Source organism: Carcharhinus amblyrhynchos, chromosome 11 (genome assembly GCF_965287045.1).
Source record: "Carcharhinus amblyrhynchos chromosome 11, sCarAmb.v2.hapA, whole genome shotgun sequence".
Classification (NCBI taxonomy): Eukaryota; Metazoa; Chordata; class Chondrichthyes; order Carcharhiniformes; family Carcharhinidae; genus Carcharhinus; species Carcharhinus amblyrhynchos.
In genome coordinates, this window is record NC_137334.1 from 23,704,135 (window position 1) to 23,723,755 (window position 19,621).

The 19,621-nt window shown below is 45.2% G+C and overlaps 2 protein-coding genes across 2 annotated transcripts in view; one reads left to right on the forward strand and one right to left on the reverse strand.

The window, feature by feature from the left end:
• The first annotated feature begins 4,643 nt into the window (after nucleotides 1-4,643).
• Nucleotides 4,644-8,936, forward strand: LOC145349681 (secreted phosphoprotein 24-like). The gene is made up of 7 exons (XM_080198210.1): nucleotides 4,644-4,711; nucleotides 4,859-4,962; nucleotides 5,150-5,278; nucleotides 6,142-6,273; nucleotides 6,388-6,432; nucleotides 7,935-7,979; nucleotides 8,820-8,936. The coding sequence occupies exons 1-7, from the start codon at nucleotides 4,660-4,662 to the stop codon at nucleotides 8,871-8,873; spliced, it is 561 nt and encodes a 186-aa protein (XP_080054336.1). The 5' UTR covers nucleotides 4,644-4,659; the 3' UTR covers nucleotides 8,874-8,936.
• A 4,264-nt stretch (nucleotides 8,937-13,200) lies between these two features.
• Nucleotides 13,201-19,621, reverse strand: part of LOC145349683 (thioredoxin domain-containing protein 6-like) — a 71,189-nt gene continuing 64,768 nt past the window's right edge. The window contains exons 17-18 of the mRNA XM_080198211.1: nucleotides 17,067-17,174; nucleotides 13,201-14,010 (exon numbers count right to left, since the gene is read on the reverse strand). Coding sequence (XP_080054337.1) covers nucleotides 13,877-14,010; nucleotides 17,067-17,174 — 242 coding nt within the window. The 3' untranslated portion in view covers nucleotides 13,201-13,876. The remainder of the gene's footprint in view (nucleotides 14,011-17,066; nucleotides 17,175-19,621) is intronic.

Consider the following 19,621-nt stretch of genomic DNA (forward strand, 5'->3'; position numbering starts at 1 on the left):
GGCCACTCGGCCCATCAAGTCTGTACTGCCCACAATCCCACACAAGCCCTATTCCCAAAACGCTTATTTACCCTGCTAATCCACCTGACATTGGGGTCAATTTATCACAGCCAGTCACCGAACCTGCAATCTTTGGAGTGTGGGAGGAACCGAGACACCCGGAAGAAACCCACGCAGACATGGGGAGAATGTGCAAACTCCACACAGGCAGTGACCCGAGGCTGGGATTTGTACCTGGGTCCCTGGCACTGTGAGGAGTAGTGCTAACCACTGAGCCACCGTGTCACCCTCAAGGCTGCTTTGAGTTGGGGACAACTTCCTCTCTCTTTAGCCACATCCTGTCCGTCTCCCCATGGGAATCCCATCTCTCCCGCGTGGCCATCTCTGTTCTGAGCCAGGTTATCTGTGGCCTGCCTGGCGATCGCCACTCGAGAGGAGCTGGGGTGTAAAGTTTTACAGCAAGATAAATAAACAGCAGGAGTTTGCAGACCAGCTGCCTCCAGAGGTCAGAATGGTTTCAATATCCTAAGGGAGAGAGAGGTTCAATCTCAGAATTGCTGCAACATGATTCATTTCACTGGCTGCTGACACTCACATGACATTCTGCTTTGAACATTGCAAGCTGTAAGCTGAAATATAGTTCTGTTTTTTGCTGAATTGAAAAGCTGGACCTTTGGAACTCCCACCTCTGGTTGATTTGTTGAATACTGAACTTCTCCCGGTTTTACACTGCCCCCTCTTCCCCTCCCACACCAATCCTCAGGGCTCCTCACGGTCGAGTGAACTGGGAAGGCAGGAAAGTCCAACCATTGACTCAATCGCAACTGTCAATAATCCCCCATTCCAAAATAAACCCTGGGATGGAGCGCCTACACACGTGAGGTTAAACGGCCTCTGTTGCCAGGATGACGTTACAGAGAATCTCAGTGAGTTGCTGTGATTTCTCTCAATGGATTCCATTCAGAAACTGTTTCAGGATCAGGAAGTGTTTAATCTGAGCCAGAGGGCAGCTCGTAATGTAACAACAACACAAACTAATGGACAAACATTACTGGAATAGCGATGTCCAAATCAGCTGGGATTTACTAACCATTGACACTGGGATATTATTAATCATTAATCCATGTATAATGGGGCTTTTAATATTCATCCATGGGATGTGGGTATCACTGGCTGGGCCAGCAATTATTACCCAGCCCTGAGGGCACATAGGCCGGACTGTGTAAGGACAGCAGATTTTCTTCCTTAAAGGACATTCGTGAACCAGATGGGTTTATAACAATTGACAATGGTTTGATGGCCATTGAATCATTATCACAGTCACACAGTGCAGAACGGGCCCTTTGAGTCTGCATCGAAAATGACCACTACTAAAGTCGCACCAATTCTGAATCATCATTAGACACTTAATTGTGGATTTTTTATTGACTTTAAGTTTCACCATCTGCCATGGTGGGATTCAGACCCAGATCCCCAGAGCAGCACTCTAATTTTACCATCAAGTTGCACACGTTTTTGGGCTCGGAAACTTGGTAAAGTCGTGTGTGGGTGAGTAGCGCAATCCGTGCCCGCCTCCGCATCAGCCCCCCCCTTTACCAAGGGCCAAAAGTAGCCACAATCAGGACTGCGCCTGAGATGGGCACAACATCAATTGAAACGTATTTGCATGCATTTAAGTTGACTTAAACTGCAAACCCAAACGTACTGGCACTTCCTCCTTTACCACCACATTTGGCCATCCAGATTCAGCGCGAAACAAACATAGTCCACAAAGGTCCGAGTCGGGAACTCCAGTTAATGAGGGGTGGGAGGGGTAAGGGGATCAGTAATGTTGTGCGGATGGGGCATTGTCTGTGGGGGCTAGAGGGAGGCATTATCCAGCCCGAGAGCGAAGTGGCAGGGAAGCATTTGGCTATTTTTCTTCTGCGCCTGCACAGTTGGAGGTGCTGATCAGAGCTGCCCACAGGCTTCTGCAGCACGGTTCGGAATTGCTGATACTTTTTCAGGCAGAATGTCTATGGGGGCACCTGAGAACGGGTCTAAAAGTCGGATCTAAAATAATCCCAGTTCTAAGTCCCCCAACACTTAGAATCAAAATGGAAAAATAAGGCCCTGTGTCTCTGCATTCTTAGTCCAGTGACAAAACCACTACCCCACTGCCTCCCCTGATTGTGTTGATATGAAGTGATTAGGATAGAGAATGATAATAATTCAGTTAGAATTTATGGGTGCCTCCTTCAGCTCCAATCTAATTTCCTGTGTTAGTTACTGAGGGTATGGGCAGACAGGAATGGGCTATCAGGGAACAGGATAATCAATGGCACCAGCCTCACATCCTCTGACTCCATCTACACTTCTCACTGCCTCAGCAAAGCAGCCAGCGTAATCAAGGACCCCACGCACCCCGACATTCTCTTTTCTACCTTCATCCATTGGGAAAAAGATACAAAAGTCTGAGGTCAATTACCAACTGACTCAAGAACAGCTTCTTCCCTGCTGCTGTCAGACTTTTGAATGGACCTACCTCGCATTAAGTTGATTTTTTTTACACCCTAGCTGTGACTGTAACACTACACTCTGCATTCTCTTGTTTCCTTCTCTATGAATGGCATGATTTGTCTGCGTAGTGTTCAAGAAACAATATTTTTCATAGTTTTAGGGTAAGGGGTAGTAGATTTAACAGACAGATGAGGAGAAATTAATTTACTCAAATTGTTATGAATCTGTAAAATTCACAACACCACAGTGCAGTGGATGCCGGGTCATTGAGTAAATTTAAGGAGGGGATAGACAGATTTTTAACAAGTAATGGGCTGAAGGGTTATGGAGAACGGGAAGGAAAGTGGAACTGAGGTTAGGATGAGATCAGCCATGATCATATTAAATGGCGGAGCAGGCTCGAGGGGATGATTGGTCTACTCCTGCTCCTAGTTCTTATATTAATATGGTAGAATATATCCACTAGCCTGGATGAGAGTCGCTCCAACAAAACTCAAGAAGATCAACACCACACAGAACAATTAAGCAATCCAACTGAATTACCACTCTGTGTACCATGTTAAACACTCACTCCCTCCAACCCAATGCACAGTAGCAGAAATACATACCATCTACAAGATGAACAGCAAGAACTAATGAACATTCCTTCAACAGCATCTTCCAAACCCACACTTCCAGCACCTAGAATCATAAGGGCAGCAGACACGTGGGAACCCACTACTTGGAAGTTCCTCTCCAAGTCAGTCATCATCCTGGCTTCAAATTATATCACTGCTCCTTCAGTGTCACTGGGTCAAAATCCTGGAACCCTCTTCCTAACAGCGCTGAGGGTGTACCTACACCTCATAGACTGTAGCGGTTCAGGGATGCAGATCACCACCACCTTCTCAACGGCAATTAGGGATGGGTAATGAATGCTGGTCTAGCAACTGTAGCAGTTCAAGGATTCAGTTGAGATTCAATCACATTACTGTGGCTCTGAAGTCACATGTAGGCCAGATCGGGTAAGGAAGGCAGATTTCCTGTGGTTCAGTCAATGTGGTTGATTCTCAACTGAACCCCTACAGTCTATGAGGTGTAGGTACACCCTCAGTGCTGTTAGGAAGGGGGTTCCAGGATTTTGACCCAGCGACACTGAAGGGATATATTTTGAAGTCAGGCTGATGAGTGACTCAGAGGGGAAAGATGGTGTAGCGACACTGATAACCCAGGCGAGAATAAACAAAAGACCAAGTTATAAAAAGTAAGGGGTGACAGACGCTGGGACTGTGCAGTCAGGGAAGATGATATCCTAGTGGTATCATCACTAAACTATTATCAATCCAGAAACTCAGCAAATGTTCTGGGGACCTGGGTTCGAATCCTGTCACGGCAGCTGGTGGAATTTGATATCAGTAAAAAGTATCTGGAATTAAGAATCTAGTGATGACCATGAATCCATTGTCGATTGCCAAAAAAACTCATCTGGGTCACTAATATCCTTTAGAGAAGGAAATCTGCCTTCCTTACCCGATCTGACCTACATCTGACTCCAGACACACAGCAATGTGGTTCATTCTCAGCTGCCCTCTGAAATGGCTGAATGAGGGCAACTAGGAATGGGCAGTAAAGACTAGCCGAGCCAGCAATGCCCATGTCCCACGAATGAATTAAAAACAAAGTGACCAGCAGGTTCTTGAGATTGGTAAGATAAGATATACTACTGCTGCCCCTAAATTTACAGGCACTTCATGCATTGCTAACACTGCACATCATCAGCTATAGGTTATTTCTACAGAAAGTTTAAAGCAAGAATGTAAGAAGAAACATTTACTCAATATCCAGTGCTGCAAACACCAATGGACTGAAAGAGACATTGTACAAATCACAGATGGTCATTTCCTCTCCTCTCTCAGTTATTTCATATTCTGAGGAAGAATCTCTGATCTCACCAAATCTAAACAGGGTGATGATATTGGGAGGAAGTTGTGCCCATTTTGCAGCCACTTGGCAGCAGCTGCCCCTGCCCAGGATCAGCGCACTGAGTCAATATGAGTCAGTGTTTGAATGTGGTGAAGGTGAGGATATAAAGACTGGACGCTGGAAGGAAAAGGCAGAGCGAGAGAGCGAAGCAGCTCCTTTACTCTTCGTAAGCAGCCAGCTGATCAGACAAGAGACAGAATGAAATCCTTACTCCTCACCATTGCCGCAGTGCAGATCCTCCAGTGCTCAGGTAGGTACTGGAGAGAGAGAGAGACCTCATAAAGCAACACCTTCTTGTCAATGAGACTCACTGACTGAGATGTCACCAATGCGTTAGAAAGAATTGACTGGAGAATGCTGGAGTGTTTGGTACAACTTTCCTTTTCTCTCTCTACAGGAATCCCCAGCCCTAAGGATGCTCTGAGAGTGTCAGTTGGAAAGCTGAATGAAATCACCACCATCCCCAATCTGTGTAGGATAACCCGAAGAAGAGTGAAGGATGTAAGTGTGACCAGCTCTCAGTGCGTTTCACTGTCTAAAGTCTACAAGAATATTGCAGGGGGCAGTTAGACACTGATTATTAAACAGGAGCAGAATATTCTATTGCTCTCACACTGATGGGTGAATCAGCCCAGGGTAAGAATATGAGATTCACTCAGACACTAATGACCTGTTTTCCTCTCATTAGATTAATCGCACAGGAAAATTGTCGTACAACGTGGATTTAACATTCTCTGTGAAAGAAACTGTCTGCTCCAAGAATTCCGGACTGGAATTTGATGATCCCAGCTGTCGATTCCGTTCCAAAAAGTCCGCAGTAAGTTCACAGTTAGATTGTCACATCGATTACCTCGTGTGTGTATAGAGATATATCAGAGAAACTCAGTGCTGACTTTGTAGTTTTAAAGTTATTAGAAAGGGATTATAGTGTAGGGATGCAGAAGCTTAATACAATGATACAGAGCATTGGTGAAGCCACACCTGGAATACCGTGTGTAGTTTTGGTCACCCTACCTGAGGAAGGATGTACTTTCCCAACAGGATGTGGAATGTAGGATCACAAGACTGGAATGTACACGTTGTCCTGTGAGGAGAGATTGAGTAGATTCGGTCAATATACCCAGAGAATGAGAGGTGATTGAATTGACACAGATAGAATTCTTAAAGGGGCTTGACAGGGAAATACTGAAAAATCTTTCCCCACTGATAGTATCTGGAACACAAGGTCACAGGGTGGGATTTTCCGGCTGCACTCACCCCAAGGTCGGAAATTCCCACCCCCGATCAACGTACCTTTGCATGGTCTGCCCCCACCCGCTCCGACTCCCGTACTGGGGGGGACAGGACAATTCCACCCACAGAATAAAGAGTTTGCTGTTGTCCAGATTTGAAAAGAAACTTCTTCACTGAAAGTCTTGTGAATGTTTGGAATTCTTTCCCTCAGAGAGCAGTGGATGATTAGTCATTGAGTCTCTCCAAGACACAGATAGATTTTTGGGCACTAAGGGAGTTTCGGGATATGGGATGGGGGGAGAAGGTGAGTTGAGGTTGAAGATCACTCCTGACTGGACTGAATGATGGAGCAGGGATGAGCGAATGAGTGACCCACGCAGGATCCTGATTTGCATCTTCCTCTGTAATCATTCAATAATGGAAGAGAATTGTGCTTTATTTTCACAGGAGAAAGGTTGGTGTAAAAGCCGTGTGAAATATTTTGCTGATGAGGTGCTGGATGTTGATGTGGAGTGCCGAGGTTTGGAGACAGTCGACAGCCACAGTGATTCATTCGAGTCGAGAGAAGACAGTATTGAGGTAATGTCACCATTCTACACATCAGGACAATGGCATTTCCAACATTGTGATTATTGAGAAGATTTCTCATTGGCTCACTGTGCTAAATATTGAAATATTAATATTTTAATACAGGTGGAAACCAAATCAAAGGAGACATCGATCGAGGAATCTCCCAATGTGAGTATAAATTGGGAAACCTGTCCGAGTATTTTCCTGTTGATCAGAATTGTTAACAGACACATTATCAACAAAAACCATTCTGACCGTTGAAATGTGAATATTTTATTACAGGGAAGAAGCCAATCGGTAGAATCATCGCTGGAGGACTCTCCCAGTGTGAGTATAATCTGGGATTTTGTGTCAGATGATTATCAAACAACAAGAACCTGTTGAAACTTTGATCCAGCTTCCTCTGACTAGAGTCAGGAAGTTATTGAATTAAATGTCCGCCCAGAGACATTGGGAGCGGAGATTCTGATTCTCAATTGCTGCTGGATTCTTCTAGTATAGTTAGTGCATTGTTGGATTGAGGTTTTGTGGATGGTTAGAACATAGAACATAGAAAACTACAGCACAAACAGGCCCTTCGGCCCACAAGTTGCGCTAATCATATCCATACCTACCAGACTATAGAACTATCTGTAACTCCCAATCCCATTAAATCCCATGTACTCATCCAGAAGTCTTTTAAAAGATCCCAGCGAGTTCGCATCTACCACCACCGATGGCAGCCGATTCCACTCACTCACCACCCTCTGAGTGAAAAACTTACCCCTAACATCTCTTCTGTACTTGCTCCCCAGCACCTTAAACCTGTGTCCTTTCGTAGCAACCATTTCAGCCCTGGGAAATAGCCTCCGAGAATCCACCCTATCTATACCTCTCAACATCTTATAAACTGCTATCAGGTCACCTCTCAACCTTTGTCTCTCCAGGGAGAAGAGACCTAGCTCCCTCAACCTATCTTCATAAGGCATGCCTCCCATTTCCAGGCAACATCCTTGTAAATCTCCTCTGCACCCTCTCAATAGCTTCCACAACCTTCCAGTTGCTCCTGAACTTTAGGGGGTTCTTGCTTCTGAACTTTAGGATATTCTAGAATCAGAGAGAACCCTCTCCCCTGACAATAAGCATGATAACAGGGGGGATATAACTGCAGACATTCTGAGGGCAACATCTTTCACGTTCTCCTCCGTGAATGGATAATAATTTGGTTAGGATGATTGGCCCTTCATATTGCCCCTTAGTGTCACTGGATTAATAGTTTATATACGTAGGATTATGGGGATAGGGCCTGCGTGGGATTGCTGTCAGTGCAGGCTTGATGAGCAGAACGGTCTTCTGTACTGTAGGGATTCTATGATTCTAAGATTCTTATTGCTGGTTTCTGTAACAAAGTTGACTCAATAAATCCCAATCGAGGGAGAATCTCAGTCTCTGTTAGTTTATCCATCGAGCCCACAGCCCCACTGTCCCAGAGCTGGATTGATTATAGCTGTGGTGGAGAACAGGAGGTGTTTGCTCAGGAATTCTCCACTCCATCACTCACTCACTCCATCCCAACTCCAAAACTGAAAGTGTTCCCACTTCCTCATTTAAAAGATGTGTCTGGAAATGATTCAAAAAATCAAAATTATTGACAAAATGTGAAACATTGAAATGTGAATATTTTATTACAGGTAAGAAGCCAATCAGTAGAATCATCGCTGGAGGACTCTCCCAGTGTGAGTATAATCTGGGATTTTGTGTCAGATAATTAACAAACAACAAGAATCTGTTGAAATTTCTCTCCAGCTTCATTGAGTCGGATCCTGCTCGGAGTTTTGATTCAGTTAAATGTATTTTGAGAGCAATGGTTCTGTGGGCAGTGTCGCTACCTGTGGGTTCAAGGCTCTGGGTTTCAGTCCCATCCTGGGAATTGTTGGTGACGGAAGGTGTGTTTAAAATGCGGCCAAACTGGTTGCTCCCATCCTTTAGAACGGAGTTGAGGAGGAACTTCTTCACTCAAAGGGTGGTGAATCTCTGGAATTCTCTGCCCGTTGAAGTGGTGGAAGCTGCCTCGCTAACTATTTTTAAGACGCGGGTTGATGGGTTTTTGATAAGCGAGGGGATTAAGGGTTATGGGGAGAGGGTGGGAATGTGGAACTGAGCCACGACAGATCAGCCATGATCTTATTGAATGGCGGGGCAGGCTCGAAGGGCTGGACGGCCTACTCCTGCTCCTATTTCTTATGTTCTTTAAATCCTCCCAATAACACCCCACCCTCTCCCAATAGCAGGGGGTGAGAATGGGAGCATTCCCTGCACAGTCACACTGCAGAATACAATAGTAAACCACTACAGTGACTGGTGCAGTAGAATGATGGAGCAATCCAATGGGAATCCATGGTCACCAACGTCCTGTTGGGGCCGGATACCTGGAGGAGGATGTTCGAGTCTCAGAATTGATGGAATTCAAGTTCCCTCATTGATGGTGTTTAATAAGCAGTGAAATCTTTGAGTTAAAGATCATTCCAAATCTCAATATTGGTTCTAAACAGATCAATGGAAATCTTTTCACACAGGTGAGAAGCAAGTCAGCAGATGATTCAAGTGATGATTCAAGCTTCTCACACTGACCCTGAATGAAACGTCTGAAAGAACCAGCTTGGTGTCAACACAAGAAGACCTCATTCCCATTGAAGAAGATGTTCTCAATTGTCCTTTATTCCTTCATGTACAAGGGCAGCGGGGCAGGGGAGGGTGGGATATGGGGGCGGGGGGGGGGGCGGTGGGGGGGGCAGGTGCGGAGTAGGTTTTGGGGGGTGGGATGGGGGGCCTGGGGTTCCTGATGGAACATTTCACTGTACCTGGGAGATTTTATTATTTGTAAATGTTCTGTCCTTTGGTGTGTGTTGTTGTATTGTGTGGATCATAATAAAAGTGTAAAGAGAATACTTCCTGATGTCTTTGATAACGGATGTCTTTTCCGCCACGTGGTCAGATTTCTGGACTCACGTTCTCTGTCGAGAAACACTTCACTGCTGGCCAGCCAATGATTGTCGGAAACATTATTTTTGTCAATGACTTTGTTGTATATTCAGGTTAATCACATTGTTGACTTGAGATGAAAATATATTTTAACAGCATCATTGCAACAGACATGGTCTTAGTTTGATATCTTTAAAATAGCTGAACGAATGGCTTTGCGTGTGGAAAGCACACTTTGTGTTTCACTCTGTGATCACTACCCTCTGTTCTAATTCTTTGCTGCAGAGAGTTTTTTTTGGAACTAAATTGGGAAAAATTATGAATATCCCTTTCGGAGATAGCGAATTAACTGTGGATATTGATGAGATTACAGACCAAGGTGGCACTGCTGCCTCGATTCCTGGTTTGGGTCACTATCTGTGTGGAGTCTGCACATTCTTTGCATATCTGTGTGGGTTTCCTTCGGACGTTCTGGTCTCCTCCCACAGTCTGAAAAATGTGCTGGTTAGGGTACATTGGCCACACTAAATTCTCTCTCAGTGTACCCGGACAGGCGCTGGAGTGTGGCGACTAGGGGATTTTCACAGCCATTTCATTGCAATGTTAATGTAAGCCTACTTGTGACACTAATAAATAAACCTTAAAATTAAACTCAATATTGTGATGATGATGCTACTTCTGAAGAAAATGGCTTCACAACCATTAACTCCTTGAGGAGATTCATAATAAAGCACAAGACATCGGAACAGGAGGAGGCCATTCGGCCCCTCGAGCTTGCTCCACCATTCAATAAGATGATGGCTGATCCGACATCTCTCGCATCCACTTTCCTGCCCTTTCCCCTTGATTCCCTTACTGATCAAAAATCTATCTTGCCCTTAAAAATACATGAGGACTCTGCCCCCTCAGGTCTCTGAGGCAAGGAGTTCCATAGACTCTGGGAGAAGATTCTCCTCATCTCAGTTTTAAATTAACGCCCCTTTATTCTGGGGCTCTGCCCTCTAGTCCCAGACTCTCCCATGAGGGGAAACATCCTCTCAGCATTTACCCTGTCAAACCCTCTAAGAATCTGACATGTTTCAGTGAGATCACCTCTCATTCTTCTAAACTTCAATGAGTAGAATGTCAACCTGTTTAACTTTTCCTCATAAGACAATTCCAGGATCATCCTGGTGAACCTTCCCTGAGCTGCTCCAATAAAATAACATCTTTCCTTAAATAAGTGGACAGAAACTGCTCTCAGTGCTCCAGATGTGGTCTCACCAGTACCTTGGACAGTTGCAGCAAGGCTTCCCAACTTTTATCCTCCAACTCACTTAAAATAAGGGCCAACATTCCATTAGCCTTCCGAATTACCTGCTAAAATTATTTTGGCTCTGATTCCTCTGCCCCTGCTGTGGCGCTATGAATCTGGCAAAATGGATTGTACAGTAAGATACTTACCATGCTTATCCCAGTCCAACACTGGCATCTTCACAACATGCATTGCAAGCAGAGTAAAGGAAATTTCTTACCATTTTCTTTGAGATGTCAAGCTCACAATAGACTATTTGAGAAAAACTATTCAATCATTGAAAGAATGATCGATTAAGAAATGCTCCAAATGGTAATTTATTGGAATCAGTTTTTTTCTCTCTCAGAAAGAACTTCAAAAAACAGCAAAAACATGACATGATTTTTAACTCATAGAAATACTTTTGTTTCAACTTTCAGACAGTGTTTATGGTGCAAATCTTGCTGCTATCAGAATGGTGAAAGCACTTGTTTCAGATTTTGCCAGTTTCCTGCCTGCTCCCTCACTGCTTTCACCAACTCTCACCAACTTTTCCAGATGCACCATAGAAAGCATTCTTCCTGGTTGTATCACAGCTTGGTATGACGCCTGTCCTGCCCAAGACCGCAAAGGAACTACAAAAAGTCGTGAATGTAGCCCAATCAATCTCACAAACCAGCCTCCCATCCGTTATCTCTGTCTACACTTCCCACTGCCTTGGAAAAGCAGCCAGCATAATTAAGGACCCCACTCACCCTGGACATTCTCCCTTCCACCTTCTTCTATCGGGAATAAGATGCAAAAGTCTGAGGTCACGTACCAACCGACTCAAGAATAGCTTCTTCCCTGCTGCTGTCAGACTTCTGAATGGACTTACCTTGTATTAAGTTGATCTTTCTCTACAACCTAGCTATGACTGTAACACTACATTCTGCACTGTCTCCTTTCCTTCTCTATGAACGGTATGCTTTGTCTGTATAGCATGAGAAACAATACTTTTCACTGTGTATTAATACATGTCACAATAATAAATTAAATCAAATCAAAATCTTTGCTGGATTATTGTTCCAAACTCTGAGCCAGACTCAGTCGTATGATTTCTCGGGATCATATTGTGCATGGTAGGCTTTTTTTTCTTGGAACATTGAGATACCTCGGAATGGAAGAAATTAGATTCTGGAATGTTCCAGGCCTATCATTCACTACTAAACTCGGAAAATGCACTTCTGCCTCCGCCACTACAGAATCTTCTTCCCTTTTCCATCTCACAATGCTAATCTCAAACAGAATCTTACTCTCACTGACTAGCTGCTCCACCTGCTGAGGAGTTGAGGGGAAAAGAACAAGAGAAACAAAGAATAGACAGAAAATGGATCCAAAGTGAGGGATAATTTGAGTATTATTATTAATTCACTTATGGGACATGCGTGTTGCTGCTGGGGCAGTATTTATTACCCATCCTTAGTTGCCCTTGGAGGGCGCTTGAGAATCAGCCACATTGCTGTGGCTCTGGAGTCACATGTAGGCCAGACCGGATAAGGACAGCAGATTTCCTTCCCTAAAGGGCATTAGTGAACCAGATGGATTTTTCTGACAATCAACAATGGTTTCATGGCCATCAGTAGATTCTTAATTCCAGATTTTTTTTTATTGAATTCAAATTCCACCATCTCCCGTGGCGGAATTCGAATCCAGGTCCCCAGAACATTAGCTGAGTTTCTGGATTAATAGTCTAGTGTTAATACCACTCGACTACTGCCTCTCCAGCAAGCAATACTCCTTCCCTCACTGCTTGCCTGCATGTTTGTACAATGTCGCCATAACCTGAACCAGTTTCCAGAGGAATGGTCGAGTGCACGGACAAACACACTTCCTGCCACTCTCCAGCAGCTCCAAGGAAATTCACGGCTTCTTGGTTGATAATATATCCTGGAAAAGGATCAATTTGGTGGCAGTGGAGTGGAGGTGTGGTAGGGGTGGGGGGAGGTTAACACTGTGGCACAGTGATTTCTACACCAATCATTTACCAAGGTAGCAAAGAGCTTGTTTTATATGATGGGGTAAAATATCTGTGCAGCTAACATTGCGGGGGTCAGGGGGGTCACATCAAATAGGGAAGCCAATGGAGTAGTGGTATTATCAGTGGACTAATAATGCTCTGGGACCAGGGCACGAATCCCACCACAGCAGATGGTAAACTTTGAATTTACTAGAATCAGAAATTTACTACCGTGCAGAAAGAGACCATTCGACCCATCAAGTCTGCACTAACCACAATCCCACCCAGGCCCTATCCCCATAATACCATGCATTTACCTTAGTTAGTCCCCCTGACACTAAGGGGCAATTTAGCATGGCCAACCCACCCACCCCGCACATTTTTAGAATGTGGGAGGAAACCGGAGCACCTGGGAGAAACCCACACAGACACAGGAACAACATGCAAACTCCACACAGTGACCCAAGTTGAGAATCGAACCCAGGTCTCTGGCGCTGTGAGACAACAGTGCTAACCACTGTGCCGCCCTTCTGATGACCATAAAACCATTGTCAGTTATCAGAAAAATCCATCTGGTTTACTCACGTCCTTTAGGGGAGGAAATCTGCCATCCTTACCTGATCTGGCCTACACATCAGCCCAGAGTCACAGCCATGTGGTTGATTCTCAAGTGCCCCATTGAAATGGCCGAGCGAGACTCAGTTCAAGGGCAACTAGGGATGGGCAACAATTGCTGCCCAGCCAGTGACTCCCACATCCCCATAAATAAAAAAACCTCACGGAACTGGCCAGGAGAAAGGGTCACTAGGTGTGCAGGAGGAATGAAGCCAGGGAGGTTAACAGCAGCTCTGGTACAGGACATAATACTTGACAAAAATTCCACCTAACCAGAACTCGAGTGTTAAACCTGCAGTTTAACACCTTCAGGCAAATTTAAACCCAGGACATGGGTGATTAGGATTAAAATTAGATTTTTAAACAGATGTCTTTTACTGAGTTTTCACCAAAATAACTGTCAATCTTTCAGACACAGTTGGAAATGTCACACTTTTTCCAGGTCTATCCATTCTCTTTGTTTTGCCTTGCACTCACAGTGAATGGTGACTGGGAAGAAAGGCCATCAATGTCTGCTCGCCCTCTCGAACATCCTAATTCCTTGAAATTGGGAATCAGTGGGAAAGAAGAAAGAGGATGTATTTAAAGGATTAGAGTTGATGGGAACACACGGATTGAGCACACTCCTGTTATTTTCCACAGCCTGTTACCATCTCTGTCTCATAGCACTGAGTTAGAAGGAGCTGTTTTAGCTGCAGTGCTCAATATAATCTGTGGGTAATGGGGTCTGTGGATACAGCCCCAACTATAATTCACTTTCCACATTACTGAGACTCTCTCCTAGAACCAATCCTGTCACTGTCCACCGTCTCCTTCCTGGTCGATTCCTGCAACAGGCTTTTCTGTGAACCATCGTTCAACGTACTCTGTGAGCTAGCAATGGAAGGGTCTACAGGAGCTGGAAGAGAGACATCAGTAACAACTGTGTTAGTATTCAAATTCCATGGAAACATCTGAGTGCATGTCTGTGTAGGAGTACACTTGTGTGTGAGTACGTGCCTGTGTGCACATCTGTGTATGTATGTGCCTGTGGGTGTATGTCTGTGTGAGAGTACATGCCTATGTGTGTAACGGTATATGTGAAAGTACATGTGTGTGTGCACCTAAGTCTATGTGTTTCTGTGTGAGCATATGTATGTGTGCCTGCGTGTGAATATTTGTGTATGTGATTATGTTTGTGAGTAATTATCAATACGTATATGCATGTATATTTGTGTGTGTGTGTGCGCGAGTGACTGTGTGCGTGCGTCTGCATGTGTGTGTATGTGAGTGTCTGTGTGTGAATGTGTGCATGTGTGTAAGAGAAAGAGAGGAATCTTTAATCTGTGATAATCCTTTTACAGTTCAATCTCAGTTTGGTTTGAGCCCCTGACGAGACTCTGATGAGTCTGAATTATTCAAAGTCACAGAGTCAGCAAATCCCTACAGTGCAGAAGGCAGCCATTCAGCCCATCAAGCACAATCCCACCCAGGCTCCAACAGCATAACTCCATGCATTTACTCTGCTAATCCTCCTGACACTAAGGAGCAATTTAGCACGGCCAATCAACCTAGCCCACACATCTTTGGAGTGTGGGAGGAAACCGGAGCACCCAGAGGAAACCCACGCAGACATGGAAAAACATGCAAACTCCACACAGACAGTGATCCAAGCTGGGAATTGAGCCCAGTTCCCTCACACTGTGAGACAGCAGTGCTAACCACTGTGCCACCATGCCATTCATAAAAGTCAGTGCTCCATGTGAGGATTGAACTCACAACCTCCAGATTATGACACTGATGCGTTACCTACAGCGCTAACAGATCTCTCCTACACTACTGTCCACTACTGGTACAGTCATAATTTTTATTTTTATAATGGGATATGGTCAACATTTGTTATCCATCTCTAATGCCCTTGGGAAAGTATTGTTGAATGTCTTTGGATGCAGAGCCCATCGGTCTCAACCTCCATTTTCCTGGAATGGTCTGGTTCAACAGTGTGTCTCGCCTGGCCATTGCAGAGGGTAGTTAAGAGTCAACCACATTGCTGTGGTTCTGGAGTCATGTGTAGGGCAGACTGGGTAAGGACGCCAGACTTCCTTTCCTAAAGGACATGAGTGAACCAGATGGATTTTTCCGACAATCGACAATGGCTTCACGATAACAGTTATTGAGGATAGTTTTCAGTTCCAGATTTTCATTAATTAGTTGAGGTTGAATTTGAATTCACGTTCCCAGAATGTTAGTCTGGCCATAATCACATGATCCCCCCTTTAATGGTGACAAGCTGTCTGGTTGCAGAGTTACCACTGAGAATGAGGAAGAGGATCCAATAATGCAGCAGTCAACGTTTGAGATGGATACAGCACTCACATTGCAATAACCTCTAACTCAAAATGAGATGATTTCTCAGATAGCATGCCATTATTCACTTTTAGGAGATATGTATAAATAATAGACTATTCCACAGTTTGATATCACATTACACAGGTAGCCCATTGAATTTAGCATTGACTACACAGAACAAGTCTCCTGATCCCGATGGAATGCATCCCAGGATACTGGAAGCGATGGCGGGGGAAATAGCAAATGCACTAGTGGTAATTTACCAAAATTTGCTGGACTCTGGGGTGGTTCCCGCAGATTGAAAAACAGCAAATATGACACCACTGTTTAAAAAAGGAGGTAGACAAAAGGCAGGTAACTGTAGGCCGGTTAGCTTAACTTCTGTAGTAGGGAAAGTGCTTGAATCTATCATCATGGACGAAATAGCGAGACATTTGGATAGAAATTGTCCTATTAACCAGGCACAGCATGAGTTCATGAAAGGTAGGTCATGTTTAAGTGGAATTCTTTGAGAACATTACATGTGCAGTGGACAATGGGGAACCTGTGGATCTGGATTTCCAAAAGGCATTTGACAAGGTACCACACCAAAGATTGCTACATAAAATAAAGGTGCACGGTGTTACAGGTAATGTATTAGCATAGATAGAGGTTTAACTAACAGAAAGCAAAGAGTGGGGGTAAATGTATGTTTTTCTGGTTGGCGATCAGTGACTAGTGGTGTGTCTCAGGGATCAGTGTTGGGACCGCAACTGTGTACAGTTTACATAGATGATTTGGAGTTGGAGACCAAGTGTAATGCATCAAAATTTGCAGATGACACTAAGATGGGTGGCAGAGCAAAGTGAGCAGAGGATGCTGAATGTCTGCAAAGGGATATTGATAGTCTAAGTGAGTGGGCAAGGGTCTGGCAGATGGAGTACAATGTTGGTAAATGTGAGGTCATTCATTTTGGTAGGAATAACAGCAAAATGGATTACTATTTAACTGATAAAAAAATTGCAGCATGCTGCTGTGCAGAGCGACCTTGTGCAGGAATCACAAAAAGTTGGTTTGCAGGTGTAGCAGGTAATTAAGAAGGAAATGGAATTTAGTCCTTCACTGCTAAAGGGATGGAGTTTAAAAACAGTGAGGTTATTTTGCAGCTGTATAAGGTGCTGGTGAGGCCACACCTGGAGTACTGTGTACAGTTTTGGTCTCCTTATTTGAGAAAGGATATACTGGCACTGGAGAGGGTGCAGAGGAGATTCACTAGGTTGATTCCAGAGTTGAGAGGGTTGGCTTATGAGGAGAGACTGAGTAGACTGGGACTATACTCATTGAAATTCAGAAGAATGAGGGGAGATCTTATAAAAACATATAAGATTATGAAGGGAATAAATAAGATAGAAGCAGGGAAATTTTTTCCACTGGCAGATAAAACTAGAACTAGGGGGCATATCTTCAAAATAAGGGGAAGTAGATTTAGGACTGAGTTGAGAATTTGTGGTAGAAGCCTTGGTGAGGCCCTCACAGTTATCTATCTAGAAGTGATGCAGAAAACCGTGCTTCCTCTACACAACGTGGGTACAGCTCCGACCAGAGTTCACTTTCCTCCTTACAGACAGTCTCTCCTGGAAACGTTACCTTCACCGTCACCGTCCACCTTCTCCTCCTCTAATTCACGTGATACACTCTTCTGTGAACTATCATTCAGCGTACTCTGGGAACTGTCAATGGGAGGGTCTACAGGAGCTGGAAGACAAAGGCATTGGTATAAACAATAACTGCACTATCATCCTGTCGTTACTAAGACCCCCTTCCCAGCTCCATCACACAGCCAGACCCTGCCCTGTCTCTGTCCTCGCCCATCCCTCTAATACTTGGCAATTCCAAACCACATCTGGATACCTCCTACCCTCCAAATCTCTGCTGTCCCATATCCCAACTCACACCAAGTCTTGTTTTCCCCTCGCCCCTCTCCTCACTGACTTATTCCAGCTGCCAGTTAAATAGCATCTCGATATTGAAATTCTCACCCTTATTCTCAAATTTCTCCGTCACCTCACCTCTCCCCACCTTGCAACCTCCTCCAGTCCCACAACCTCCGAGATCTCTGAAAATTCAACTCTAGAATTCTGGCCTCTTGAACATCCCAGATTTTAATCACTCCATCATTGGAGGCCTTGATTTCAGCTGCCTAAGCCCCAAGCTCTGGAATTTCCAGCCTAAAGGAGAGGGGTGGAGGGGGAGAGAGGGGGGAACAGAAAGAGGGAGAGAGGGGGGAAAAAGAGAGAGAGAAGGAGAGAGGGGGAGAGAAGTATAGAGAGAGAGGAGAAAGAGGGGGGGGAGAGAGAGGGGAAAGACAGGGGGAGAGAGAGGGGGAAAGAGAGGGGGACAGAGAGAGGGAGAGAACTGGAAAGGGGGAAAAGAGGGAGAGGGTGAGAGGGGGTAGAGAGAGAGAGAGAGAGGGATAGAAGAGCAAAGAGGGAGGGAGACAGAGAGAGAGGAGAGAGAGGGAAAGAGAAGGGGGGAGAAGAGTAGAGACGGGAGAGAGAGAGGGAGAAAGGAGGAGAGAAAGTGAAAAGGAGGGAAAGAGGGAGAGGGAGTGAAGAGGAGAGAGAGAGAGGGTGACAGGAGGAGAGAAGGAGAGAGAGAGAGAGGGAGAGAAGAGTAGGGAGGACAGAGAGAACGAGAGAGGAAGAGAGAGAGAAAAAGGGAGAGAGGGACGGGGGGAGAGAGAGGAGGAGAGAGGGAGAGAGGAGGAGAGAAAGGGAGAAAGAGAGGAGGAGATAGAAGAGAGGGGGGAAGAGAGGAGGAGAGAGCAGGAGAGAGAGGAAGAGACAGAGGAGAAAAGTGGGGCAGAGGGGGAGGGGGAGAGAGAGGGAGAGAGAAGGGGAGAGAGGGAGAGAGAGGGGAAGAGAGGGAGAGAGAAGGGAAGAGAAGGAGAGAGAGAGGGGAAAAGAGGGAGAGAGAGGGGGAGAGAGGTGGAGAGAGGGGAAAGAGGGGAAAAGAGGGGGAAAGAGGGAGGAAAGGGGGGAAAAGAGGGGGGAAAGAGGGGCAAGGGGGAGATAAAGGGAGAGAGGAGGAGAAAGGGGGAGAGAGCAGAGAGAGAGGGGGAGAGGGGAGGAGAGGTGAACAGAGAGAAGAGAGAAGGAGAGAGAGGGACAGAGAATGGACAGAAGAGTAGAGATGGGAGAGAGAGGGAGAAAGGAGGAGATGGAGAGAAAGGTAGAGAGAGAAGAGAGAGGGGGAGAAAGACAGAGGGCGAGAGGAGGAGAGGAAGGTAGAGAGAGAGGGAGAGATGAGTAGAGTGGGGAGAGAGAACGAGAGAGGGGGAGAGTGTTGGGAGAGAGATGGACAGAGGAGGAGAGAGGAAGGAGGGAGAAGCAGGGCTAGAGATAGTTTTAATAGGTGAAATTTGTGGTTGAAGGATTGGTGAGGCCCTCACAATTATTGAGTTGGAAGTGAGAAAGCAGTTTGAGGTGAGGGAACAACTTAATATGGCAATGATCCTTTGGATAGCATTATCTCACCCAACACATAGCAATCAGACACACTGAACAAAGTGGGTTTGCTGTCTTTACCTCCCTGATACCTTCCAAACTCAATTGAAAAGTGTGGGTTTGTCTGGAGGTTGGGGGGATTAGCTGGAGTGTTATTTTAAACGGTGCACAAATATCCTCATTATCTGCTGCTGCCTCTCCTGCTGTCATCACAGTCTCAGCCTCCAGCTCTGTGTAAAGCAACAGGAGTCAGAAAGATCAAATATTATAATCATACAGGCCAACTCATAGAATATGTCACAGGAAACAGGATAATTCCGTCAAACTCTGCCCGTGATCCCGGGAACATTCTCTGGAATCTCAGTGTGTTTCTGCCATTGACACTAGTGTTGGCACTGAGGCTGCGGATTCTCTGCTGATTCACGGACTTGCTGACAGAGAGCAGCTCCACAAGAATCTATAGCTGCCGCTGGCTCATTTCCAGCACTGAGTTCAACCCTCGACTGCTTCCTATAGCCCTCATCACTCTGAACTAACTGGCCTTGGAATGTTAAAGCCCCAGTGGACAGTGCAGCATTCGAATGACCAGACAGACCTGCATGTGAAAAGTTCGATCTCACCTCAAAGACAACCATGACTTTCTGCTTTAAAATGGCATAAATTTTCAAATACGTCATGTAAAAGCCAACCTCAATT

Excerpts from the sequence above, each read along its gene's own strand:
- LOC145349681 (XM_080198210.1), top strand. The coding sequence starts at position 4,660 with ATGAAATCCTTACTCCTCACCATTGCCGCAGTGCAGATCCTCCAGTGC. Across the intron at positions 6,433-7,934 it reads CGATCGAGGAATCTCCCAAT|GTAAGAAGCCAATCAGTAGA; the intron begins GTGAGTATAAAT and ends ATTTTATTACAG. Across the intron at positions 7,980-8,819 it reads CGCTGGAGGACTCTCCCAGT|GTGAGAAGCAAGTCAGCAGA; the intron begins GTGAGTATAATC and ends CTTTTCACACAG.